Raw genomic sequence first — 27,623 nt, forward strand, 5'->3', positions numbered from 1 at the left:
AATTAACTCACTGGGGTGGCTTGCTGGCACTTAACAAGACAGCAATTCCCAACCCATTTCTCAGTTAATGAGACATAGTGTTTTGCATTTGCACCCCATAGTGTCCTGTTCCTACCAAGTCTGTCCAGCCTCTGTCACCCTCCTATTGGCCCAGTTCCTCTCTGTTGTGGTACTGCATAGTCATCTCCCAGTCCTTCCCACTATCTGCTTACACAAGTGTTTTGTTCCTGCTGGCATCACTGTTTCCCACCCTACAACTCCTTTTGTTGTCTAACATTTCCAAAAGGCTTAGCGGGAGAATTTTCCTCCTCCTGCTCCTAGGATCGTCCCAATGCCCTAAAAGGCATTGGTCTCCTCTGCTAGAAGCCACTCCTGTGAGACTTTTCAGACAGGGAAGATGATCCAGCCTTCAGCAGGGGGTTGGACTAGATGACCTCCTGAGGACCCTTCCGCCCTATTTTTCTATGGGTCTGTCCTCTCATTGCCCAGTGTAAAATCAGCTGTGATTCAGCACAAGTCTTCCCTAGTTCCTTTTCCAACTATTGAGTTTCCATCTGCTATGCTGGGGTTTCCCACAGCCCAGGAATGCTTGTGTCACTTCCACAGCTTGCACCTCCAAGCCTGCGTGTCACTGGCCACGCTGCCGTATTAAGCAGGGGGCAACTGGGGTGACCGCCCTGGGCACCAATGTGAAGGGGCACCAACAGGTGCTGCCCAGCCGGGGTGAGGCATGGGACGGAGCAGTGACTGGGTCATTTGGGGGGCATGGGGATGGGAGGGGGGCAGCTGCTGCCACTGCGTGCACTCCTGGGCAAGCACGGGGGCACGTGCCCCCAGATCCCTCCGCGGGGCGAGGGCCGGCTGCTGCTGCCGGCTTTGCCCTGGGCACCAAACTTCCTTGCCACGGCACTGACTGGCCCGGTCCTGCAGAAAGGCCCGAAAAGTTCTGCTGCCATCTGCGACTCCTCCGCCCAGCTTCTCCTTGTCCCGGTCCCTTGCCCGGGCAGACTCTCCGCGCCAAAGCTGAGGAGCTTCACCTTGCCCAGGGCGCGCTGCTTCCCCAGGCGCAACAGCGGCTTTTCACGTGTCTGACAACTCGCAGCTTGCTCGGAGGGTGTTTGTCTGGGGCGCTTTGCACTACACGTCGCCTCCGGCCCTAATCCCAGCCGTTCCCTGACCGCAGCTACCCGCTGCCTGTCAGCGCCGGTCCGACCGGCACTCTCGCTCCGTCCAGCGGCCTCCGCGCCCCTGGCGGCCGGGCCGGGCCGGGCCGGGCCGAACTGCGAGCCTGGCTGGGCGGACCCACCCCTTCCGCCGCGGGAGCAGCAAACACCGCCCCGTATGCTGGAGGAGGTTGTCCCGGGACAGGACGGGGTCTGAGGGGCGGGGCCCTGCTCCCAGCCAGTGATTGGCGCCGGAACCGGAACCGGAACCAGAACCGAAGCGGGGGCTGGAGCCGGGCCCGGGTCTGTTCCGGCGCGTTTAAGGAAGGGGGGAGGGGGAATGCAAATGACCCGGAAGGTTTTCTAGCTTTCGGTTACTTCCGGACAGGAAGTTCATGACAGTGCCTGCCCCAGCCAGTGCAGCGGAGACCAGCGCTTCACTTTACCGGTCATTAGTGATAATCTGCAAACCAGCATGGCGAGCCCGGAGAGCCCCGCTGGCGTGGCCCAGGTATTCCTCCAAAGGCAACAGCAAAGCAGAGCGATGCGGCCGCTGGCACAAGCAGCCACGTTGGACTCTGCGGCCTGAACTACCGTTTAGGTTGGGGGCAGCTGAAGACATCTCTTGGCGGCACGTGTGAGATGTGTGGCGTTTATACCCGCGCCCCAGGAAGGAAGGGGGAGGGGCACTTTAATGAGGGTGGGTAGCTCCGAGAGCCGCTCTAATTAAAGCACCTGTAGCGTCTAGCGCGGGGGCAGGCAATTATTTTAGGCGGAGGGCTGCTTACTGAGTTTTGGCAAGCCATTGAGGGAAATAATGGGAAAAAATATGTAAAGGAAACTCCAGCGTTGCTAGTGGAGTTGCTGGGATTATCAGGGCCAGTGGTGATGCATAGCGGGTGCACGGGGGTGCATGTGTGCCCCCTGAGAGCGCCGTGCGCCCCCTGACCGGCCGTGCCTGCTGCTTCAGTGATGGGCGGGGGGCGTAGGTGGGAGCGCGGAAGCCTCCTGCAGCGATGGGCTGTGTGGGGACACCCCCCACTCAGCAAGATCAGCCGTGGGGGGACTGGGGCAGCACCAGTTTCCCATGATCAGGACTTTTCCATGCCTACATTTTTATTTACCTTCGAGTTTTATGCCATCCTAAGTGAAACGAGATGTTTTATTTTTTTTCAACGGTTTGTTCTGAATCTGCTTTGTTCCTTCCTTGCCTCCCCCGATATTGCCATCGGGGGGAGAAAATGGACCAAAGAGGGTTTTTTTTTTCCCCATATTGGTGTTAGGTCTAGCCTGTTCCTGAAGATACCTTGTGCATTTTTCATCTTTATGCACTGTGAGTAACTCTGTTTACCCAAGTAGGACAACTCACATTGCATAAATGGAGTGCTAATGTATTGGAAAGGTTAGGGTCTTTTCTTGGAAGAACAAGCGGGCAATTTGTCTCCAAAGTTGGCCCTCAATATTAGCCGTATCCTTTTCTTGGATATTTAGGCCCACATGTTTAATGACCAATACCTATTTTTGCAGCTAGAAAAATGATCCAGCTAGTTCTGTCTATATTATCAACATTTATTTAAGAAAAAGTAAAAAATAAGCTATTTCTCTTGCATAAAAGCAATAGGGAAAAAGGTACTTCAGGAACTCTGGTTTTGTCAGAATTTCTGAATCGGAATGTTCCCCCCCCCATTCCCTGTGGTTTAGTAAAATTGGTAGTGTTGCAGAGAAGCAATAGAAGGGATTGCAATCAAGAACTGATAATTGTATAGCTGTCAAGGAAAGACTTGATTCTTTTCACTTTAGCATAGTTTGAACAAGGTTGACATGAGTAACCCATTATTTATATGGGTTTGGTTCATTATTTAAAACGAATTTAACCTTTCAGTATTAATATCACAGAATGGAAAAAAAGCACGTGCATTTTCTTTTCTCTCTAGAACATAGAAGTCAATGACCTTTTGGGCTCACAGGTAGAAGTTGACAGTCATAAAGAAGAATGGGAAAAATGGAAGGCAAGTTCTACAAAACATATATTCCTGTTCCCATTCAAGTCTCTCAAAACATTTTTTTCCCAAAGTGTATTTGTTTAAACCTATTTAATAGTGTTTTATATATTCTAGTGAAAATATACTAAAACCACTTTTTCACGATAAAGGAACAGCTTGAAAAAGCTGAAAGGGCAAAAGCTGAACTCCTCCTTTCAAAATTAAGCTTTGATGCAAAGAAAGAGACAACACAGGATATGCTGATAAAGCTGAGGGAAGCAGAAGACGAACAGCATAAGGAGACTTTTATGATAATGAAAGACCATGAGGTAATGGAAGATTTTACCTATGGCTGTCAAAGTTTGGGGAACAGAAGTAGGGGTGCCCTTCATGGGAGATATATTTTTCTCCTTTCATGTTAAATATCCCTACCAGACTACAGTTTGTAGGACCAGGACATTTAGCACTTTTTATTATAATTCAGAACTGACATATTGATAAACACAGTAATGTTGAAGAAATGAAGGCGAAGTTAAGAGCTTTATCATTGTAGTAGAAAAAGATGACTAGGAAAATTCATCTTCCAGGCCCAAGGCTGTTCACTGACTTCTTAGTTTTACATTTTGCCGTGTTTAACTGCTCTGTCAGGTTATGCCATGAAAAGTTTACATCAAACTGCCCAACACATCTTATGAAAACTTATAAGACTCGGGAGAGTTAACCTAAGATATAGTATACTATCTGAATCTTAGTTATCTGAGTAGATATTTTTGTTTTCCTAACTTTAAGTGTTGGAATTGGGTAACTGTTAACTTTTTAAGCCTAATACAGCACTGCAACATAAATTGATATAGTACTGTAACTTGTAACTATTGGTATTGTATTTGTATATTGTTCTACAGACTTTATTTAACAGTAATTAATAGAGATACAGAATTTTGATACAGTAACTTGTAATTGGCATTAGTATTGCATGACAAAATGTTCTCTTTAAATTTTACTGTATTAAATATCTCAGCTGTCAAGTTAAACATAATTTTACATGGTGCACCATGTCTGCTTCCTCACAATATTCTTACAGGTTCATTGTACAAATTATTTTAGTTACTGGAATGGCTTTTTGATGAGTGTTTTACAAGGGGTTTGAATACATAATGATGTACTGTAATTTCAATTCATGTAATTTTTTTTCAACAGAAAAACCTTAATGTAGTAGAGCAACAAAATATCGAGTTAAAGAGAGAGATTCAGAAGCTCAAAGATAATCTTGCTGCGATTAATTCAAACCTTGCTGAGATGAATTCAGAGCGTTCACAGGTTATTCAGGTAATTTTTATTTTATATATTTCACAATTCACCTTTCAAGTGGACACATTTTCATTCCGCAGTACTAAACATGTGGGGCCAGACATTCAGCTATTGTTTAGGTCATCCTCCATTGACCTCCATTTAACATGTAGCTATTACTTTGCTTCTCTTCCTCTATTTGGCAGAATTAATGAATGTGTGGAGAACAAAGGACATAGAACTAAAGTAAAAAGGGGCCATATGAGCTACTGGGGGAAAATATGGAGGAAAGCTCACAATTATTAAATGACAAAACTGGAAATAAGAATTTAAAAACGAATAAGATGTTAAAATCAGTAATTTTCAAACATTTGCATTTTATATTGTGCAGGCCGGGAGCGATCCGGGCCCTTTTTCGCGCCGTGGGTTGTGGCCAGCAGCCCCGGGCGGGTTGTGGCCAGCAGCCCCGGGCGGGTTGTGGCCAGCAGCCCCGGGCGGGTTGTGGCCAGCAGCCCCGGGCGGGTTGTGGCCAGCAGCCCCGGGCGGGTTGTGGCCAGCAGCCCCGGGCACGCTGGGTCGGAGAAAGCAGGTGACACGCTAGAATTAGGCATGGACTTGTAATGGTTGATTCAAGATTGTTTACTTACACTGAAGATGGTCGCGGTGTAGGCTGGACAGTTTCCCAGGCAAAGCTCCGCTTAAATCCCCAGTTTGAGGACTCAGACTGTACTCGGATCACTCCCACGGAGTTGTCAAGGCTCCGTGGATCCTTTTGCACACAGGGAAGAAGGATACGTCGAGGATTGCGCTCGGTGACGGGGAGAGGCTAGAGGCTGATCAGACCCCTGTTGCCTTCTTTGAATACGCTGGGTCCAATAGGCTCTGCACCGCTTGGAGATCTTCACGAGACGTGAAGTCTCCTCCTCCTGATGTTCATGGAGTCCTCCCTTGCGGGGTTCTCCTCGGAGTTCTCCAACTTGGGCGGAAACCACCCAAGCCTTTTATACGGCTAGCAAGCCAATCGCTAGCTGCCACGTGGGAATATTTTAACACAAGCCAATAATGGGGCTGGAATTCTAATACAAATGGCGGGAACTCTTTGCACCGTGCATCTCTGTGCTGCAAAGAAGAAATGCACCCTGCAAAGAAAGCTCCAAAACGGCGGGAAAATAATTCAGTGGTGCCAAAGCGCGCACACAAACAAAATCACACCCTTGGGTTGTGACATATATCGCCATCAGAAAAGGCATATTTTAGAAGAGACATCCCTTACAGGGAAAAACATGTACTGTAAATTTAGTTCTTGTCAGACCCTGACGAAGGGTTTTTGAACCCGAAAGCTCGCTTAATAACTATTCTCCAATCATTTGGGTTGGTCTAATAAAAGATATCAAATTCACCCAAGGAACCTTGTCTGCCTCTGTTCTTGTCAGATAGCACTCAGCACAATTATCTCATGTCTTGCTTCCTATAATGCAAACTAGGAATAACTGTATTTGCAGGCAACAGTTTCATATGTTAAATGATATAGTCAGGGTCAGAACTATGTTTTGACTTCTCTGCTGCGAATATTCATCATAGAGTTGGTCAAAACTTGGAATTTAAGTTTTGCAGAATAAATTGACATTTTGAAATGTTTTCATACCAAATTTGAATGAAGACTAATATTTTTGGAATATTTAGTGAAATGGGTATTATAAACATGCTGTTTTTAAAAATTCATTTCAGACTTTCAGAATTGTTTCAAATATTATCCTTTTGTACAGTAATATGTAAAACTATATATAGCAGTCCTTTCATTATTGAAGAGTTAGAGTCAATGCAAAACAAACTTTTAACAAAGACTTTGTAATATCTGAATATGTACAATTTTCTATGATTGGGTTACAGATTCTACAAATCACTGTTCTGAACATGCAGACAGAAACCCTGTTTACTTTAGTTAACATTAACATTAGTTAATTTTGCTGCACAAGGACAAAGCTCTGGTTCAAATTTTATTGAGAAGGAAAAATAAAAGCTTGTTGGCTAAATTCTTAGTGAAATAACGTGTGCAATTGTGCTGAGATCATTAAAATTGGATCTGGTTATACAAACATTAAATTTAACCCAATTGTGTATTTGCCTTTTAAAAAAAAAAAAAAAACTTCAGTGAAAGATCATACAATATTTTTTTCCAGTTGCTTCATGAATTACAACTTTTTCATTTCTTGTCTTGGTTCTAAAATCTTAGATTAAAAAAGAGGTCCCCAAAAAGATAATGAAGTTTACAAAAATGAAAAATACTGAGAACAATGACAGAGTTTTGAATACCCACTGCCTTTGTTGTGTAGCTGCCAAAATTCCATTCAAATTGAAGCAAGGAGAAGCTCTTCTCACTTTTGAGGATGAAGATGGTATGATGCATATTTATATTAATATAAATATTAATGTGTTTCACTTTTATAGCAAGGAATTTGTGATATAAACATTTATTTTATTCTGAAAAAAAAAATTCAGAATAAAGGCAACTATGCAGAAGATGTTTTGCAGTCAAGTCACTGATTCAAAATAGTTATAGGTGTGCCAAGGTTAGTAACCCTTTGGGTTAGCATGGTTAAAACACACCAGCTGCAGTAGCCTAGAAGGGAGTAATGTAGAAAGCAATGTGTGTCCAGCCACCTATGATTTCTCAGTCTGAATGACCAGGTTTAAAGCTATGTCAAGTGGGCACAGCAGTTGCTCAGAGAGAGGCTCAGACTCATGCTTCTGGAGTTTTCAGAGACGTCCTCATTCCCACTGATTTCTTTTTTTGTAATGCTAAAGGAGATGTGTAGCTAAAGGGCATTGCATAGTAGCCTTACTCTTATGAAGATTTGATTATAGAATCACTGTGTCTAAAAACTTCTTTTCCTTGTAGTTGCCCAGAAACTAATAGAAAAAGGTACGCATACTGTGAACCTGGACAATGGGAAGACTGATGTGAAAGCCAAGCCTATTACACTAGAAACAGGAGTCAAATTTGAGGTAATTGACAAACTAATATGGAAACTTTTGAGATACCAGAATAGTGTACAGTATTTTTTATTTTAGCTACTGTATTTGTAACAGATGCAGTGTGCATAAAACAAATAAAAGCTATTTTTCTTAGCTTCACGTGACCATCTCTGGGAAGAAGATCAATGTATCTGAGGTACCAGATCTGCTAATATCCGACGAATGGATGAGAGACAAATTGGAACTAAATTTCTACAAATCCAAAGGAGGAGGAGGAGAAGTAGAGAATGTGGAATATGACAGAACTTCGAGAACGGCTATCATCACATTCCTCAGACCTGGAGGTATTTTGTCTTGTTAGCTAAAGTTTTAGAGAGCCAGATTCTGTGCTCATCTACATTGTAGTAGCGTGCACTGTTGACTTCAGCTGAATTATTTTTGATTTACTTTCAATGAGAAGAGACTGAAGCTCATAGTTCTGTAAACCTCTTTACTGGAAAAAAGTGGGAAAATATGTTTGGCTTTACTTTTCATTTCATGTTAATTTTATTGAAAATTTGGCTAGATCTTCAGCTGGTGCGAGTGAGTGAAGGACTGCTAATATCAGTGGAGCTGCATCTATTTATATCCACAGTGGAGTTGTTCCACAAGTTTTTACTAAACACTTAATCACAGATTTTTATCATGAATTACATATAAGTTTTATATAAACGGATCAGCTTTATTACCTGATGCACTTGCAAAATAAGTCTTAGAATTTAACATTTATTTTTCGTGTTCTAATTCTTTTTTCCAGTTGCTGATAACATTTTGAGACGCACAAAACATCCTTTCCACTTAGATGGGAGACAACGCTCTGTTTCTGTTTCCCCAATCATAGAAAAGCATTTGGAAAAGTTTCAGGTAAATTAATGAGTAAACAAGCTGTGCTTTGGGAATGGGTGATGTAGACACAACCTTCTTGGTAACAGAATTGCAAGGAAGCTGCTGTAGCTCTCAGCTTTGTAGCAAGAGGGAGTTTCCTATGAGTTATTTTTCCAGTGATGATTCTAGGACTTGTAAAGAGATGCAAAAGAGACCAGCTATTTTATCATGTTCTAGTACTGCATTAGCAATGTGCTTCAATGTCTATGTTACTATAGAGATCTAGAACAGCCATAAAGCAGTAGGATGTGTCAATATAAACAGGCTACCACATATAGCACTAATTGAGCCCATTGTTGATAGTTTTAGCTGGTAGATGGAGCATCGGGTATGGTTAGACGAGTGATTCTCAACCAGGGTGCTGCAGGAACCTTTTAAGAGTGCCGTGTGATGTTAACACTGTTATGTGTGCAGTGGAGTAGTGTTGATCTATTTCTGCTGAGATCTTGACCAACTGTTATTTATAATAAGGAATTTATGACAGAGGGGCTAAAGAGGCCACATCTTCCTCCTGAATAAAGGAGTCTGACACGATAAGGTTCAGACCTTCCATTGATTTTTTTTTTTTTTTTTTTTTTTTTTCCAGTGGCGGACCTAGAACATAGTAGAAAATACAAAGATGAAATCCAAGTTGATAGCAATATCTTTATCTGTACCAACATTTTTATTATGTATATCTATCAGTGATTTAATGTTTAATACCTGACATATTGCAATTTTTAAATTTTAATTTTTTTTTTTTCACCAGGCTTATTTTGGAATTTCTACAAGGACCATCTTGCTCACAGGAATTCAAGAGGTTGAGGAAGATGAGGAAAGCACACAGGACATCATTGAGATACATTTTCAGAAGCCAAGCAACGGAGGCGGGGAAATTGAGAATATCAAATATGTATCAAACCAAACCAAACAAGCCTATTTTGAGGAGGATGTTGAGAAAGTTCCATGAAGTACAGCAAATGGACCCTTAACCTTTGCCAGACGCTTCATATTATCAGGGAGACATTTTGCAGAAATATAGCTTTTATAATAATTATGCTTTCTAGCCTTATAAATTTACTCTTGAAATGGAGCTGGCTTTTCAGTCTTTTGTTTATGTGATGGCAAACTCCTTTTGATCTTGAGAGCAGAACTATCTGATACTCAGTGAACCAGGTTTGCAGAGGTTCTTTGCATGTGCCAAGAAAATAATTCACGCATGGCTGAGATACTCATAACAAAACTCATCTGAAACCTTAGAGTTTGTCTTGTATACATGATTCTGTCAAAACCATAAATCTTACAAACGCTTCAAACCTGAGCCTAGACTACCTTCTGCAAATCTGACCTGAGCTTCAGATTGGTAACAAAAGCCCAGATGAGGTAGATTCCCCCTGACTCTGTCAGGAAAGCTTTGCACAGCTCTGCAGAAAAGTGCCTTTAGTTTTATATGCTTGTTTTAAATAGCTACAGGGGATAGGTCAGTTGACTCCCATCCTGATGAGGGTCTTGGATGCTCCCATAGTCCAAACTATTATTTTGTAATTGCATAAGATTTTTGTATCACATGACAGCAATTAAGGAAGTAAAATACTACAAACATGTTTATTATCTGGAAGGAAGGAGAATATACAGAAATGGCACCAGTTTATTCAACATATTGGCACCTTTCTGGGCTATATTATGCTGTAGGGAACAGTACCAGAGCTGATTTGGTCTGCTTTTGACCCTTTTGAAATGCCATTACCTCTTCTAGGACCTGATCAAACTCTGAACTCTTAGCTAATATCAGTTCTGCATCCTCTGCCTCCTCTGAAGGTTGTATTGGTTTTTTGACAGGTCTTTTCCATGAATATTTGTATTGACAATTGTGCTATTCTTTGATAATGCTCATTATGCTGCCTAATTTAAAAATACCCATATGCTAGCTAAGAATGTGACCTGGGGATCATTTATTTTATGACTACATTGAAACAATCAACTTGTGAGCATCACTGATGGATTTTAGTCTGCATGATCTGTGCCAAACTACCACCCTCACAATGGAGGGTGTATGGAGAAGGTTAATTGGGAGTCACATGGAGAGCAGGACAAATTATGTCCTTGGTATTCTTGAACTAGAGACAAAAATATCTGCCATATGAGCAATTAGCTTTAACCCGTGAGCCACAATAAAATCACAATCCAGTTCAAAACAAAAAACTACAGCATGTTGTACAGGGAAAGATGGATAAAAGCACATTGGCAGGAAACTGATTTTTTTTGGTTGTAAAGCATGCAGCAATGGACATCTAACTCCATTTAACATAGTCAATTTCATGGAATTCTTGAATATGACTTACTTTCTTGGTTTAAAAGACCTTACTGTGCAAATGCAATTTTGTGTTGTACTTGTGTAGGAAAGGTATTAACAATATAGTCTAACTATTGTAATTTTAATCACATTTAGGTTGAACATTCATAACACATTAAATATCAAACTGTATCTAGAAAACAAAAAAGATGGGTATTGCTGATATTGATTTGCAACTGCTGTGTAAGGAAATTTGTGTGCTTACAGGTCCACTTACTGTTTGGTGCCTGCAACAGTGCTTGTATTGATTATACTAGCAACAAACATGAAGTGAATAATAAATAAAGTTATATGAATATGGAATGACTAGGGGAGGCCTGTATGCTTTGCTTACAACCTTGAAAAATGTAACACTATTCAGATCAGGTGCCCTAAACTGCAAAGAAAAAAATGCATGAAGAGAGTAACTCTTGATATTTACACTAGATCTCACTGATAAGAGTTGATAGAGAAATCCTTAGAGAATAAGATTTAAATAGAAGGTCTAATCTTATTGCTAGTGGGGCTAGTGAAAAACTGCCTATCATAAAACTCAGGTGATTTTTTTTTTTTGAGTAATCTTAGGAATCATGGTATTTGTGAATTTCTCATTTTGTACTTAATCTGCTGAATATTGTTTTAAAGTATGAAACAGTAAAGATTCCATATAAAGATTATTTTAATATAATAAAATGTTGCTATTTCTTTGCATTAGATACAGTTTCTGCCTATAACATAAAATCATACATGGGTAATAAATTCCATACTTTGACAATATATTGGTAAAAGCATTGTTCCTACATTTCCCCCTATGTGATACAAGAGAGTTAGAATTTATATTCTCTGGGCTGAAGTGTGCGGGAGAGGACAGATGTTCAAAATTCCTTTGAGGAAGCTCTCGCTAGAGTGATAGTCTTATGTTGCATCTTTGGGACACATCTACACTCCACATCCCTGATCCTGATCGGTAGGTTTTGAGTCAAGTCTCATACCTTGGCTTGCTCTGCTGCTGCTCAGCCACTGTGACTGAAGGTTTGGGTGGGGAGGCTCCTGATACTCTTACACCTTTCCTTACCTAGGTCTACATAGGTAAGAGTTTGGCCCAGAAAAGGAGGAGAACTGTGAGCAAAGAAACTTATCTTCTATTTGAAGATAATACTAAGGGGAATGGATCTTTGGATACATTCTTGGTAAATAAACAGGAATTGATCAAAGAAGTACCAGGCTCTGCTATCTGTTTCTCTTCCTGATGGGGAAAAAAGAGCCTCAAGAATGGCTCAATGCTTGGATTAAAAAAGTTAAAAACTCTAAAATCCTTGGGGACATTTACTCTGTCACTGGGGGCCAACCTTTTTGGCAGGCATGCTACAAATTGGCCCCAGAGCCTTCACAATTGCCACTCTGATTCTTTGCCCAATCTGTTGCTCTGCTTTCTGCCTTGTCTCCCCCTAGGATCCCTGCTCTCCCTCTACTGGGCTGCATGCCATATGCAGAGGCTGCCTGTGCCACTTGTGGCATGTGCGCTGCAGGTCGGTTATCCTTGATCTGTGTGGAAGGTAAGGAGCCCAGGGCCGTCTTGGAGATGATGTGGTGTAGCTCATTGTTCTTGGCCACACTCTTAGATTAAGTTGTTTGTGAATAGGGTACTGATTCTCTCATCCATGGCTGCCCTTAAGTAGTTTTCCAGGACTCCACATAGATGTGTTTAAAGTATTATGGATCGGGGATTACTACAGCACAAATTCTAATACTATAGTTTGTTATCTTTTTAGTTTGACTGCAGCAAAACCTAGTAGAAATCTGAACAGGAGAGGGCACCCTAATCCATCTGTATCAGTGTCACCCATACCATAAAAGCAGGACCACCTTCATACTGCTTTCCTAGAATGTGACACATTCCCATCAAACCCGATGGTACAGCTGATTCCACAATTCAATAATAACAATACAAGGGAAATATTAATTCCCATCTTCCATTGAAAAGTGCTTTGAGATCTGAAGATGAAAAGCCTTCCATGAGCTTTTGGTATCGCAAACTGAGAAAACTGCTTTAGGCCTCTGCATTTAGCAACTGAACTGGGAGGCTGAATCTCCAAAACAATCGGGTATGTGCTATGGTGCTAATATGTGCTATGATGCTAAATCTACTTCTCCATCTCTACCAGGGCCTATCGCACTCTGCAATAAACAGGGTCCAGCGGAAGTAAACTCAAACCTGAGTTTCTAAATGATCACTTTGGATCTTGTTGCACGTTGCACTTTGAACATTTGACCTGGTCATCGGTGTCACTGCTGGCTCCAGTTCGGTGCAGTCACACTTTTAAAACCTTGGACTGTCCCCCACCCGCACAGCGGTGACTTGCCCTGGAGGGGAGGGCTGGCAAGCAGGGGTCTGACTACCAGCTTCAGCGACGAGCTGTCAAGGGCTTTGCTCCAGGTAGGGGCAGGCGCGAGACGGGCTGCGGGGTGGGAACATGAAGCTGGGAGGGGGAGTTAACGGGTCGGGACGGGGTAAGGAAATGCGAGGTGGAAAGGGCATGGCGGTGTGAGGAAGGCGCTGAAAAGAAGCCTGCCGCTGGGGGTAGAATGACGGAAAAAGCATTTACAAAGAACTCAGGAGGAAGCCAACCAAAGGTAATGATCGAAGCGCTGGGACGGCGGCAGGCCGCGCTCGCCAGGGCGGCTGGGAGCCGGGAAGGCGGGCACCCCGCGCAGCCCGCCCTCGCCTCGCCCTCGCTCCCGGGCCGGGCCGGGCCGGGGCGGGGCGGGGCTGCGGGGAAACGGAAGCAGCTCTGGGCACAGACATGGCAAGTGACTGCTCCCGCGCTGGGCCTTCGTGCTCGGCCGGGCGGGGTAGGCCGGGGGCTGGAGAGGGGCTGGTTGGAACAATGGGCCGCGGCCGCAGGGGAGAGACCGAGCCGGTGATCCTCATCCCTTTTGGCCCCGGGGCACCTGCCCCCCTGGCCCCGTCCCTCACCGCGCTGAGCCGAGCCGAGCCGAGCCGGGCCGGGCCGGGAAAACCTGCGGTGTTGCAGCGCGGGCTCAGCTCCTTGCAAAGGGGGGCATCCGAGTAGGGACAGGGTTGTCTCCCGGGGCAGCCTGCCAAGGGCTGGCGGAGCCGGCACCGCCGTGGGGAGCCCGTGAACGAAGCACGCGCGACCTGCGCCAGCTTTCCTGAGCTGGGCTCGCTTCGGCCCGCGTCTCTGCAAACGCTGCGGCTCCAAAGGCGGCAGAAGCCCTGTCCGAGGGCCGAGGGCTGCATACTTAGCAGATAACCCTGGCTTTTTTTTTTGTGCCGAGACAACTAAGGACCGGATCCTGCAATAATACCCAAGTCGGTGCATCTACACAGAGCTCCCTTGACTCCAGCAGGCTGTAGGGGCCTGCGTGCATGGATCCAGTTGTAGCCTTAATCATCCAGCTTGTGAGATAAGACAGTGCCATTGTTATAAAACGATGACAGTCCGTCTTCAGCCCACGGGGCCTTGTTGTGCAGTGCATTGGGCTCCCCACAGGTCCAGAAATATGGTGGTGAAGGAGTGGAAGCAGTTAATGCTGCTTTCCAGACAGAGGGGGAACTTTGTGAGCTGAATGATGTGGCCTGGCATGACACATTGCTCCAGTGCACAGGGTAGGGCCAGTGTGTGGGGTCAGGCTGCAGCTGGACGTGGCATATAGGATCAGGTCAGCACATGGGTTCTCTCCATAGCCAGATCTGGCGCGTGGGCCCAGGCCAACTCACCGGATTGCAACTTGCAGACTGACCCTGCACACCGACCCCACACTTGATCCATCTCACGGGCTGACCTTGCCTGCAGGATCTGGCCTGTGGTTTGAGCCTCTTCCCCCCGCCACAGATCCAGGCTACAGGCCTGGAAAGTTGAATAATACTATTATAGATTCAGTGTTTGGTTTTTTGCCTTGAAGATACAAGTCTCAGAATCATTGAAAATTAGGGATGAAAGAGACCTCAGGAGGTCATCTAGTCCAACCCCCTGCTCAAAGCAGGACCATCCCCAACTAGATCATCCTAGCCAAGGCTCTATCTAGCCGGGTCTTAAAAATCTTCAAGGATGGAAAGTCCACAACTTCTCTAGGTAACTTGTTCCAGCATTTTACTATCTTCCTAATGGGAAAGTTTTTCCTAATATCTAAAGTAAATTTCCCTTGCTGCAACTTGAGACAATTGCTCCTTGTTTTGTCATCTGCCACCACTGAGAACAGTCTAGCTCCAATGCAAGTCTTAATATATAGGGGCAGGTTTTCTGTAAACTGGTGCAACTTCAGTGAAGCCAACTTACATTAACACAGGGGCGGGCAATTATTTTGGGCAGAGGGCCGCCTACTGAGTTTTGGCAAGCCATCGAAGGTCACATGACAGGCAGCCCAGGGCAGATAAATATCAATTTACTAAATTTTTTAGAGACCCTACGGGCCAGATAGAATGGCCTGGCGGGCTGCATCTGGCCCCCGGGCCGCATTTTGCCCACTCCTGCACTAGCAGGTATTCGACTTTTATTTTCCATCAATTCTTTTGTTATGTCTTGGCATTTCTGTAACAGCGAGAGTCTAAATGTTATGACAGTAATCTTTTCCATTCACAGTTCTCTGAACTCTGTCAACATATGATACAGCATCTTTGTCTGGCATATGTAAAAAACCAAAAGCATTAAATAATATCAACGCCATAATGAATAAATGAAAGGGCATCTTACTTTGAAAAGACAATTCTTAAATCTTTAATTGAAAGTGTGTAATATTCAAATATCACAGCATTCCATGGTATTTATTTTTCAGTCATCATATGTGTGCAACTTACTAAGTGTATCACTTAAAATTTTTATGTAATAGCAATGTAAATGACTGGAATGCAAATGTGGATCTTGTTCTCTAAAATAAGTGTTGGTGTTCACAGGTGTTAGCATTATAACATTAGGGAGGCATAGGTTCAGTCTCTTAATACTATTGTGTAGAAAAGTAAAGTGAAATTTTAACTCTTGGAAACATTAATAGATTAGTCCACCCCCAGGCCTCCTTTTCAGGTAGATGATTTAGTATATTTACCCTAATGAGTCACATTTCTGGGCCTACATGTTAAGAAGTCGATTTTGTGACTTGCCCAGGGCTGCAGGTGGAGTTGCTGTCAACTTTGAACTGGAATTTGGGAGTTATTCTCTAGTCTTATGGTTATGTCACTTAATCGCGCACGTTCTTGTAAGGTAACATCTCTGCGTTGGTGTTGAATAGCATAGTTACTGGCCAGAGTTTTCTATAATTTCGTTAGAGCAGAGGGGGAATGGGGTGTTGTGGGAACTAGGAGTGCACCGTTATATCAGTTGGCTTATGGGATCGGCACCAATAAAAGGAGAAATACCATTCTCAGCTTTTTTTGGTCAGTGTAGTTGATAATTACAGCTGTGTGCCTGGAGCACCCTGGCGAGTGTAGTCTGGTCCCTGCGCCCTGCTGCTGGCCCAAGCAGCAGGAGGGGAAGGGAGCACTAGGGAACGGTCTCAGGGCGCTGCTGTCAGCACCAAAGGGACTGTTAACAGCTCCTGCTGCTGCCATTGCAGTGTCACGTGTGCAGCAGGGGCCTGAGTGCCAGGGCTGCTGCAGAGATGGGCTGTGCACAAGTGGGGTGAAGTGCCGCAGAAGGGACATTTTGCTCTGCCAAGCATCAGGCACCTTTACAAAATGTGCTTCTCCCCGGCGACTGAGGGAACTTGACTGCGTGGTGCCCACCGGTGCTTAGACAGTGGCGTTCTCTGGGGCTTCAAATGTGTCTGGTGCTGCTGTTCACCTGGACGGCCACCCAGTGCACCCAGGCTGGCAGCATAGGCTTCATGGGAAGCGCGGCTGTGGGTAGGAGCCTTGAGTGAGGAGGTGATGCGCATGGGAATAAGGTTGTTACCGCCTTGGTCATCAAAGGCTGGAGCAAGCAGGAAGCGTGTGTGTGTGTGTGTGTGTGTGTGTGTGTGTGTGTGTATTATAAATGCAAAACAAACAAACAAAAAGATCTATTTCTAAAGAAAATCTTTATCAGTGCATCCCTAGTGGCAACTAGTTCTACTTATAGCTGTATGCCAGTGGTGGGCAAAATACAGCCCACAGGCTACATCTGGCCTGCCAGGCCATTCTATCTGGCCCATAGGGCCCCTAAAAATTTTAGAAAATTACTTTTTATCTGCCCCTGGTTACCTGTCAAAGATGACAGGTGGCAGTGGCAGCAGAACCCAGCAGCTGAGCAGTAAGACTCTCATGGCTCCACTCCGCCCCCAGCCTCCTCCCACCTCTAGCCCCCAACTGGAAGCCTCTGCGACTCTGACCTGGCAACCCTTTGGCTGTTCCATGCCTTCCCTCCGTCCAAGTGTAAAGTCAGATAAGATTGGACACAGGGATGAGGGAAACCACTGCAATCTGGCCAGCAGTCGGGAACTGCGTGGTGCTTGCTGGACCAGGCTGGAGCCAGAGAGGGAAGTGGAGGGGCGGAGAGAAGGGGGAGTGGTGGGGGGCCAGCAGGAAGCAACAGCGGTAGGGGAAGTAGCGGGGGGGGGGCTATGGGAAGCGACAGTGGGGGGCTGTGGGAAGTGACACATTTGGAGCCCCAGAGAATGCCACTGTTTCAGCACTGGCCAAGTTCCCGCAGTCGCTGGGGAGAAGTGGGTTTTGCAAAGGTGGCTGTGGGAAGTGGCAGTGGTATGGGGAGCGGTGGGGAGAGTGGCGGGGGGGCAGCAGAAAGTGGCAGTGGCGATAGCAGGGGGGCCTGTGGAAAGTGGTGGTGACGTGGGGAGCTGTGGTGGTGGAAGCTGGAAGTAGCTGCCGCAGTGGTGGGTGGGCATGCGGGAGGAAAAGCGGGGAACAGCAGGGGAGTGATGGTAGCGGGTGGGAGCATGGAGCCTGTACTGGTGCCCTGGGGCCAGTGGGGACCCAGGGTGGTTGGCAGGAGGGTGGAGCCTGGGCACGGGGTCTGCTTGGCTGCATTGCTTGAGGCTCGCATGTAGTCCATGAGAGCGGCACATGATGGAGCTGGCGGCTTGGCCCCGTCTCTGTCTCCCCCCCATTACACCCACCATAACCCCACAGCCTCCCACAGCCTCCACCCCAGCCACATAGTCCACACCCATCCACACTCACCCACCATACTCACACCCCTCCCACTCCCCAACCCCCCCCCCCCCCCACATACACCCCTAACCACCCACACAATATACAGTAGGGCTCTATTTTGAACTATTATGCAATCACTTCTAGATACACTTTGCAAGCACATAAATCAGTACAAAAACATTCTTCAATACCATTAAAATAAGTTATAGTAGATGTTTTATTTTTTTGTATATGATTTGGGTTTTTTTTCTGGCTTGAAGCCGGTAGCACCCTCCCTCCCAAAAGGAGTACTTTTGTGGCAAGGGGAAGGACTTCCAGGGGTTAGGGGGCAGGACTGCTGTCCCCAATATGGCAACCAGGGGCAGGGCTACCTATGTAGCTCTTGTCAGTTCACCAAAACTTGGTAAGTGGCCCTTCAGCTAAAATAATTGCCCACCCCTGCTTTATGCATTGATTAGAAATCTAGGGGTTGCTTCAGGAATCCACCTATTAAGGGTCTGTAAGGAACTGTGTGGCAACTGAGTGCTTATCTGTGTGTTTTCCCCACTCCTACCCATCCTCTGTGCTGAAGGCTGCATGCAGGGTGACTGTGGAGCTGGTTCTGGCATCTCTGTGCCTGCATGGGACTCCCTCGAGTGGGGGGAATGGTCCCCCTCCATTCTCTGTGTGATACATGGATGATGCAGTCTTGCATATTTGAAGGGGAAGGAGAAATCTGTTTATGCTGGGGAAATTGCCTTTATGTAAAAGCTGCCAGCTCTTCAGATTAGAAGCTTGATAAAAAAAATAGGCTTTGTGTTTTTTCAAATTAAAATTTGTAGAGTGTACCACTGTACTGTTTAATTGAATTTGTCTCCTCACTCCCTTTGGAAATAAGGAGACTGGAAATAATAGACATAGCTCGAAATCCACATCAATGAAAAATTATCCTTCTGCAGCATGCTTTGCAGGCTTTCTAGCTGCTGCACCAGCTGGACTACCTTCTGCAGTGCAGATCCAGGAGAAGGCTCTGACAAGCAGCATGAAGAATTTAAGGAAAAACTGACTTTGCTTGCAACCACTCAGAAATTATTAAGAATATTGTTTTTACAAGTGCCTCCATATAGACCTGCTAAAATTATATTTTCTTCTGCAAGTCAGTGAACTGTTGCAAACCTCAGTCAGTCTATAAACACTTTACAGTAATTCTGTTACAGTATTCCAGTAAAATACTACTATTTGTTTTTCTGTGATGAATGTGGAAGGAGACTTGATTTTCTCAACAGATGGCACGTCTACACCTGCCCCTATAGCACCGTTGTTACTGTGCTGTCAGTTAGTCCTTAGCGACACTGTACCAAGGGAGTGTCGTGCTTGTGGTGTCATGATTTTTGCCTGCCGGTGCTACGTTACCGTAGCGTGTTACTACAGAGATGTAGCGTCTTGTGTAGACGCGCCCAGAATGTAACAGAAAATCCTGTGACATGCATTTTCTGTTTATAGAATGGGGAGTTTGTGAGGTGTCCCAAGCAAAGTAACTACATATACACTAGATTCACATCAGAACAGAGATGACCAGAACTGTACCAGGCTGTCCCTCCAAAACAGACTCAAGGCATTTCTTGGAACATGCCAGCTCTTAGCTTTCACTCTTATTTAACTATGGAAAAGTAGTAGAGCAACTATGGCAAAGAAATCAGAAGGACTACAACAGGTCAGAATTTTTTTTGACATTGTGGATTCCTGTTGGAAATCTTTGGGTTTAACTTTGTGAATCCTGTGTAGGTGTTTGAACATCTAACGGTGCTTATATTGTGTCACACCCTGCATCACCCTTAAAAGGATCTTGCAGCACCCTGATTGAGAATTACAGATCTGACAGAAGAGGGAAATGGGATAAAAGGATCCTGGTCCTCCTGAACTCAGATGAAGTTGGATGTGGTCCCCTAAAATTGAAATCAGTTCTGTTTCTACTGAACAATAAATAGAATAAAAATATTTTCTAATTCAGTTCAAACTGCCAATACCAGAATGAAAAGCTAGAGCATAAATATTTGTATTAATATCACACCAAGTACTCCTCATTTTAGGAGCAACTTAAGTTTAAACATTTGATTCTCACGTATATTATCCTAGCAAGACAGAGGGTGTTGAAGTGGGTGGAAATTATGTTCTTGTTGACTTGAGGCCTCTTACGTTGCCACAATGGTAAAGAGAACTTTGTGTAAATGAGAAGTAAGCCTGAGGTTTTGTGGAAAGTACTATGATTTTTTTGGAGAGAATCAAAAGCTGATTCAGAAGTCCTCTTCTCGTGGGAACTTGTATGTAGCAAGTCTTTATGTAGGAGGAATGGGGTGAAATGGATAGCAGGGAGGGCTGGGGAGCCTCTTATAATGAGGTACCATCTAGAGGCCTAAGCCATTACTTGCATTTGCCATATGCTCTTGTCTTGGTATACAGGCTGCTGGAGAAGCTTCTAAATCAGAGAGAACAGTGATAGTCTCTGGTATTCCAGACGGCGTTCTGAAAGATGAGGTCATGGCTGACATACTGATGATTCATTTCCAGCGGGCGAAGAATAGGGGTGGAGATGTGGAAGGCGTAGTCTATCCGACAACAACAAAAGGAGTTGCATATATAACATTTGAAGATCAGAAAGGTATTTGTGTTCAAAAGACGTAATTATAACCATGCAGTAGAAGAATGAGGTTTAGAACATTAACCATAAAACATAACATTTTCAATAAATTATTATTACTGGGATTTCATCTATGCAGGGATGTAATGTCCTTATTTTAATAACTCAGGTTTTAGGATTTCCTCCTACTCATTAAAAGCATGAATATGAACAGGCTTCTTGCAGAATTGTTGTGTGTTTTTTTTTAAGACTGGTAAAAGAATAAATCTATGCCTTATATAACAGACATGATTTTTATAGTCAAGCCTTGGGGAGTAAATCTCTGCCAATTAATGTTCTAAGGAGTCGGGCTGCTGTCTCTCTCTCTTCTGAACAATTTTGAGTAATGCATAAAATATCAGGCAGGAATAGTGAACATGAGGAAATGGCTAGGGAGAACACTGAGAGAGGGGAAGAAAAAGAGACCAAGACCTGTGAAGTATTCCAAGAATCAGACTGGCAGTAAAATTTCATCCTTTGACTGCAAAACAGCTGAGTTTGAATTTCCCTTTCAGTTACAGAGAAGGTTCTCAAGAAAAGTGAACATCAACTAGAAGACAAGAGGCTGCCCAGACACTATCCTCTGAAAGTATCTCTTTACAGTCAAGATGTAAGTTTATCCATCACAGTGTCCTTGCTGCACATTCATTGATGTGGTGTTTTTATTGATTATTTTTCTTCTAATGTTTGTAGGTCTTCTCCTGTATCTCGTGTGTCCTTGATTTGTCCGGTTTTGGAGATAAATATGTTTTAGAAGATCTGGTGCAAGAACTTCAAAAGAACATCACAGCTTTAAGTTTCAGTCCTTTACAGCCTAATGGGCAAATTTCTGTTCAAGGGTCATTCCCATCAATACAATCATTAAAAGACAATCTGTTGTTAAAAGCAAATTCCCTTTCAAAGACAGACAAGAAAGCAAAATGTATGTCGAGTCAAAGATCTAACAGCAAGACCCAGAAACATGGAGTATCTGTGGAGTCAAAGAATAATTTTATCCATAATGCAGTTGGAGAAAAACAGGTTGTTCTTGACACTGATGTATACTACTACATGAAACACATTTTACATGAGGACAGTCTAGCAAAAAAGAGTGTTGTAAGTCGTGAGGTTACAGACGGTGAGATCACAATACTGTATCTTGAAAAGGTCAATGCTAGTTCTGATCCTAGCAAGTTAGAAAAAGCCAAAAAGAAAATTGAAGACTTGTCTGCAGAACTTCATAGCAAATTACAAAAAAAAAGATTCCATCTTGACGGAAGCAAACATGAAATGCAGATGTATCAGCATGCATGCAAGAGGGTGCAGCCCCAATACTCACAGGTCTTGGTTATTCCTTATGAGACTCACATAGATGTTATAGGAAGTTCTTCTGACATTTTTGGGTTTGCACAAGAAGTGAAAACAAAGGTAAAACATTACTTGCAGAAAACCCCCCAGGAGATGATAGTCAGATAGGTGCTGCAGGTAAGATATGCCAGGTGAGAGTTTCTAAAGAACAGTCTTGCAGAGGGAGTGGTGGAAGCCCTACTGTTTGATATATTTTATAGAGTATTTGGCACGTCAGAGAACTTTGCAAATTTTAATTAATTAGAGCTCCATCCTACTCTCCATAGCTGTTCCATTATCCTTAATGACAATCCGTTATTCCACACAAGGATCTAAGAGGAATATTAGTACCTCTTTACACATTAATGCTAGAGAAGCCACACAACTGATAGAAGTGATGTGGAAGAGCTTGTACTCTGTGTTCAGTCCCACTGTGTGGGTACAGACACTGTCACAGTATTAAAGGCTGAACATTTGGTTTACAGCCCCAAATACAATTTAAAACAGGCAGCAGTGATCTCTTGCTACATCCATGAGCTTAAAGATGGAAGTTAGTTTAGGTGATGAACAGGTTGTCTTTGTTCTATCATCTCTACAGTAGTTACTTCTTGAGGAACTAGTAACTTATGTTGTTTACATAGGTTTATTGCAGTTATTTCAGAGTATTTTTATTCTGAGGTCTGGGACATACCTGCCTGGGCTTTGGAGTTATTTGTTAGGTTTGAAAGACTACCTGTGTTTCTGTTTCCAGCAAGTACAAGATTGTATGCTTCACATATTGATTATTTTCCTGACTGTATGTGGCATGGATATGACTTTTATATGGCATTAATTATTATTTGATAACCAGTCATTTTTCTTTTGTCTGGGGGCACGTGGGCACACTTGACCTGTCTTGAGACATGGAGTACATTAGAGTAAGAGGGGTGATTATCTAAGGAGATACAAGACTTTTCCGTAGCATAAGAGACCAGTCATACACTATATAAAGGCAATCAAATGAGGGAGTAAGTGTTGAAAAAGGTACTTTATATTAGTGTATGTTTGTCCAAGCAGACAGCTTCTAAAAGTGAGAATTGTCTCTTGCCTTCAGTATCTTTTTTGTAGGAGAAGCTCCTTGTAATTGAGACATACCCAAAAGAAAGAGCTTTTATAGATGGGGAAAAAAGCACAAACATTAGCTCCTAAGCCCTGAACTATGTTTCCCAGAACACGACAGGAATTTGGAGCCATCTTGTAGAAGGCTTTCCTCGTTTTTCAGTGAATTCAGAGACCCTTCTACAATCAAAAATGCATATTAGGTATTGGAAGGCAGGGGGAAGATCAACCTTATTTATGCAGAAGTGACACACATTTGGATCCTCAATGATTTGCAATAGTAGCTGCACAGCTCTTAAACTCAGTTTTTTTCTACAACTACTTCCAAATTTTAGAGTCCAAATTGTTGTCATTTTTGTAGTTTGGACTTTGGCTTTTGTTCTGCTTACACAGGTATAAGAAACACAGCAGTGAAATGGGCATAGGTTGTCAGAGTAGGTCATTATCATGTTCAAACACTGAATTAGCTGAGCAACAGAGGAGCTATCATTTCTAGTACACATGTGAACAACTTCAAAAATGTATCGTAAAGCAAGCAATGAACATCATTACCAAAAATTACAGTTAGAAGAGATTTTAATGTCACATGCCCCCCTGTCATTGCTTGATTGTTTCTGGCTGTGTTTTGTAGCCTGATATTGTATTTCAAATAATGGGGTTTCTGCCACTGCCAAAGAAAAAACTATTTTTTGTTAGATTGTGGATATAAGTATTCATTAATTATCTTCTAGTTTATAAGCTTTATGGAATGGTAACTTTAACTTCATAGGGTTGTACAGTTCCTACCAAAAGGCAATCTGATTATCTGATAGGTGCGAGAACATCATTAATGAATGTTGTATAGTATTTGGAGGGTAAAGAACTATGTAAGTGCTGCCTGCCTGTATTATTCATAGTTTCATAGCTGGTAGGGTCGGAAGGGACCTGAGCAGATCATCAAGTCCGACCCCCTGCCATCGTAGGAAAGAGTACTGGGGTCAAACGACCCTGGCAAGGTGTTCATCCAGCCTCCTCTTAAAGACCCCCAGGGTAGGAGCCAGCACCACTTCTCTTGGAAGTTGGTTCCAGATCCTAGCTGCCCTGACAGTGAAATAGCATCTCCTGATGTCTAGTCTGAATCTACCCTCTGCCAGCTTGTGACCGTTATTTCTTGTCACTCCTGGGAGTGCTTGGGGGAACAGGGACTCCCCCAATACCTGCTGGTCCCCCCTGACTAATTTGTAAACGGCCACTAGATCCCGCCTCAGCCTTCTCTTGTGGAGGCTGAACAGGTTCAGGTCCCTTAGCCTCTCCTCGTAGGGCCTGCGCTGCTGACCCCTGATCATGCGGGTGGCCCTCCTCTGGACCCTCTTCATGCTATCCACATCCCTCCTGAAGTGTGGTGCTCAGAAGTGGACGCAGTACTCCAACTGCGGCCTGACCAGTGTCGCATAGAGGGGGAGGATCACCTCTTTTGACCTGCTTGAGATGCATCTGTGGATGCATGACAAGGTACGGTTGGCCTTCCTGACCGCGTCTCCACACTGTCAGCCCAGGTTCATTTTGGCATCAATAATGACTCCAAGATCCTTTTCTGCCTCTGCACTGACGAGAAGGGAGTGGCCCATGTTGGTTCATTAGAGGCAAATGAAATTCTGCAATGCCTTTCCTCTTTCCCCTCTCCCTTAATATCTGAAGGTAAGCATGGGGTGTAAAGTTAAAACCGTATGTTTTTCGTAAACTTCATTTTTAGAGCTTTATTTAACATAACAGTAGAATTTGTTATTTGGCCAACCTGCAACATGGACATGGTTATTTTATATCTGTAAATCAGGAGACTGGATTGCTGGACTGGGAAGGGGACGGGGTGGGGGCAGGGTTACAATTCTATGTTCCTTTTTAAAAAAACAAAACAAAACCCACAGATGCAAAGAAGCCATGAATTTAGCTCTTTATCCCCTGTAACTGAGGAGCACAGGATTTTGCGTGGTTTTATATCATTCAACTTGGAAATATAGAAAACTTGGTCAAAACAAGACATGCTAGCTGAAGATATAGTATAGTTTTCTTTGCAGAAGTAAGTGCTCTGTTGCTTTTAAGTAAGAAGTAACATAATGAAAAGATTATTCAAAATATTGTTTTAAATTTTTTTGGTTATTTCAAGAAAAATAAAAAACCCAGAACCTGAACATTGTACTAGACTTTTTCTTGCAGTGACAATGCATCGCTATAGTAATAGAAGATTAAATTATTAAATCAGTGCCAGTAGTATTCATGAAAACTTTCAGTCAGGAAGGAAGACAAGATCCTTCTGTAATTTAAGTGTTGAAGGGAGGAGGAGACTTTAAATTATCTTTTGAATGGAAAAAACAATCCTTCCACAATATTAGAAGTCATTGCTGCTATCCAGACTGTAGTCATTTTCCTCCTTTTTAATTCTCGCCTTAGCCCTTACTATTCTTACTATATCCCTTTCTCTGTGCACTTAGCAGCATGAATTTTGACAAAAACATTAGTGTTTTAGATCAGGGCTGTCCACCTGGCCGCATGCCAGCCTATGAAGAGTTAATGTATGGCCTCTGGGCTCCTCCTTATTGCTCTGACTGCTGCTGCAGCCTGGATCTCCAGGCTCTCCATCCCTTTTCTGACTTCCATTTCTTGCCCTGACTCCAAGGAGCAGAGCAATTCAGCTCAGTGCATCCTGCATGCTCTAGGAGTCTGCTGGCAAGGATGTTGGTGGGAGAGGAGGACTACCCACTGCCTATGTGGTATAGCAGAGGGAGGGGGGATGCCAGTGAATGTTAACAGGATGTAAAGGCCCATGTCTGTATGCAGTAATATCCCAACAATGCAATCTGATAATATGGCCCAGAATTTATTAAAAAATAATCTTGTGGATGAAAAATACTATAGAATATTAATAGCAAGATTTTTATAGGAAAGAAAGTAACAGTAAGTTTCTTGGTGCAGATTTAACAGCTGTCTAGTATCCCAGCATTTCATTGGAACTTTTGCTGCATCTAATACACAAACCCATTGCCGTGTCACCTGACGGTCAAAGTAGGATTGCTGCATTGCTAATTTTGTCTTTTTTAGAGGGGTGGGAGGATATGAAGGACTAGAACTCAAAAGCAAAAAAAGCCCTCTCACATTGTTGAAAATGTGTGGGAGAAAAAATATCATGTTTCTATCATCATCTGGATTCATTGTGACTTAAGAACATGCCTGTACATGTACTTGGCAGGGGGAGGGGCATTTTAATTAGAGCGGTTCCTGGACAGCTGCTTTAATTATGACGGCTCACTGTCACATGTATTAAGCCCCTGCATGTTTCAAAATGGCCACGAGATGCTTTATCTAATGTTCATTTGATGAGGTTTAAATAAAGCATCCCCATGGCCATTTTGAAATGCACGGGGGCTTAATCCACATGAGGGTGAGGCGATGCTGGCGCGTTCTGACGAGAACATGGAGCAGACTCAATCAAGGCTGCTCCAACGTGTTCTCAGAACGTGAACGAGCACATCTGTAGTCACGCATCAAATCTCACGCAGCAGGATGAAACCTTAAAATACACATGAACTGAAAGCCAGCCGTGCTACCGTTGACTAACAGTTCTGTACCTGCAGCAGCCTAGGATTAGCGAGCATGCAGAGCCGTGCTCCCCACAAGAGGCAGCTCAAGTTACGGTTCATCTGGAGGAGTTCAAACCCTCCTTGGCTTGCGTTCAGTCAGCTTCTGTAAACATACTTAAACAGTCTTCCGCTTTGTACATCTCGTGCAAGATCAGGTTTGCCATAAAACAGAATAAGGACAATGCTGGGAAAATTTTTTCTAAATGGAGAGTATTTCTGTGGTGATTATTTTGCTTTTTTGATTCAGAGAGGATGGTGGATATTTACTGGCACTCCAGTTTCCATCCAGCGTGTTATCAATATGTATTTTACTGCCTGCAAGATTGCTGCTGGGCGGACAGCACAGTAACGTGAACGATTGATCTGTGTCAGTTCCTTTTTCCTCCTTGGCCTTTTGTCTTCCCTCCTGCATTCACGCACCACAGCTCCTAATTGGACACCATAATGGGAGAAACCATTCCCCTTCACCTTTATGGTAGTGAGACCATCAACAGGGGTTTTAGGATGCAGACTCCCTTTTGGCTTTTCTTATGCAGCTAGAAGATAGAGGTCTTTCCTGTATTGTGGGGCAGGCTTCAGGAAGATACCCAGCTAACAAACAGTGAGTCAAACATTTTAGTTTTCAACAAGATCAATTCAACATAAGAAGGAACCCCTGCCCCCAATAGAATAAAAGAAACTGCACAAAAATCCCTCCCTGAGTACTTAGCAAAGCTCAGACAGGGAAACTCTCCTTTGCTAAGTTACAGAAAAGCACAGGAAAAACCCCAAAACAAAACAAACAAAAAAACCCCTCGCAAGGCTGGAAAGCAGGTCTCCTTGCAGGTGAGGTTTTATATGTCTACTCAAGTAGGCTTGAAAGCTGAATGATGTCAGTTAAGCACGTCACCCCTTTCTTCTGAGATCTCAATGCTAACAACTTTTTGAAGTGTAAGTTGGATGCTCCTAAGCCAAGTGTCATCATGCCATTTTAACTACAGAAGTAAATTTCTCTACATAAATAAGATTTGGACTCTGATTTTTATGTTTTAGGTATTGCTCGTCTCATGCAAAGCCTTTAGTGACTTAGGAAGTGAAGTCCCATTTTCAGAAGTGTCCTAGAAGCTCTAGTTCTGTTGAAAATAGGTTGTAGGCTCCCAAGTGCCTACAAAAGTAAGGCTAAGCCATTTAAAGACAGCTAG

The 27,623-nt window shown here is 43.7% G+C and overlaps 2 protein-coding genes across 5 annotated transcripts; both read left to right on the forward strand.

The window, feature by feature from the left end:
- The first annotated feature begins 1,342 nt into the window (after positions 1-1,342).
- NMI (N-myc and STAT interactor) lies at positions 1,343-11,357 on the forward strand. Its single transcript, XM_006266161.4, has 10 exons — positions 1,343-1,466; positions 1,552-1,674; positions 3,098-3,172; positions 3,316-3,474; positions 4,343-4,471; positions 6,666-6,828; positions 7,332-7,438; positions 7,563-7,752; positions 8,205-8,311; positions 9,081-11,357. The coding sequence occupies exons 2-10, from the start codon at positions 1,639-1,641 to the stop codon at positions 9,279-9,281; spliced, it is 1,167 nt and encodes a 388-aa protein (XP_006266223.1). The 5' UTR covers positions 1,343-1,466; positions 1,552-1,638; the 3' UTR covers positions 9,282-11,357.
- Positions 11,358-13,173: 1,816 nt separating this feature from the next.
- Positions 13,174-24,996, forward strand: RBM43 (RNA binding motif protein 43). Of its 4 annotated transcripts, none has more exons than XM_019480605.2 (4): positions 13,174-13,277; positions 20,188-20,386; positions 20,920-21,014; positions 21,098-24,996. In XM_019480605.2, the coding sequence occupies exons 1-4, from the start codon at positions 13,230-13,232 to the stop codon at positions 21,857-21,859; spliced, it is 1,104 nt and encodes a 367-aa protein (XP_019336150.2). In that variant the 5' UTR covers positions 13,174-13,229; the 3' UTR covers positions 21,860-24,996. The 4 variants fall into 4 exon arrangements, with proteins under 4 accessions (XP_019336150.2, XP_014455104.2, XP_059583365.1 ...); XM_014599618.3 differs by lacking the exon at positions 13,174-13,277 and adding an exon at positions 13,376-13,450; XM_059727382.1 differs by lacking the exon at positions 13,174-13,277 and adding an exon at positions 13,559-14,740.
- The last annotated feature ends 2,627 nt before the right edge of the window (positions 24,997-27,623 follow it).

Source organism: Alligator mississippiensis, chromosome 4 (genome assembly GCF_030867095.1).
Source record: "Alligator mississippiensis isolate rAllMis1 chromosome 4, rAllMis1, whole genome shotgun sequence".
Lineage (NCBI taxonomy): Eukaryota > Metazoa > Chordata > Crocodylia > Alligatoridae > Alligator > Alligator mississippiensis.

What these genes read in the sequence shown, in the direction of transcription:
- NMI (XM_006266161.4), top strand. Translation starts at nt 1,639, where the DNA reads ATGGCGAGCCCGGAGAGCCCCGCTGGCGTGGCCCAG. An exon ending in AAGAATGGGAAAAATGGAAG is followed by an intron (nt 3,173 to 3,315) that starts GCAAGTTCTACA and finishes TTCACGATAAAG; the next exon opens with GAACAGCTTGAAAAAGCTGA. An exon ending in CACATTCCTCAGACCTGGAG is followed by an intron (nt 7,753 to 8,204) that starts GTATTTTGTCTT and finishes TCTTTTTTCCAG; the next exon opens with TTGCTGATAACATTTTGAGA.
- RBM43 (XM_019480605.2), top strand. Translation starts at nt 13,230, where the DNA reads ATGACGGAAAAAGCATTTACAAAGAACTCAGGAGGAAGCCAACCAAAG. An exon ending in CAGGAGGAAGCCAACCAAAG is followed by an intron (nt 13,278 to 20,187) that starts GTAATGATCGAA and finishes CTTGGTATACAG; the next exon opens with GCTGCTGGAGAAGCTTCTAA. An exon ending in TATCTCTTTACAGTCAAGAT is followed by an intron (nt 21,015 to 21,097) that starts GTAAGTTTATCC and finishes TAATGTTTGTAG; the next exon opens with GTCTTCTCCTGTATCTCGTG.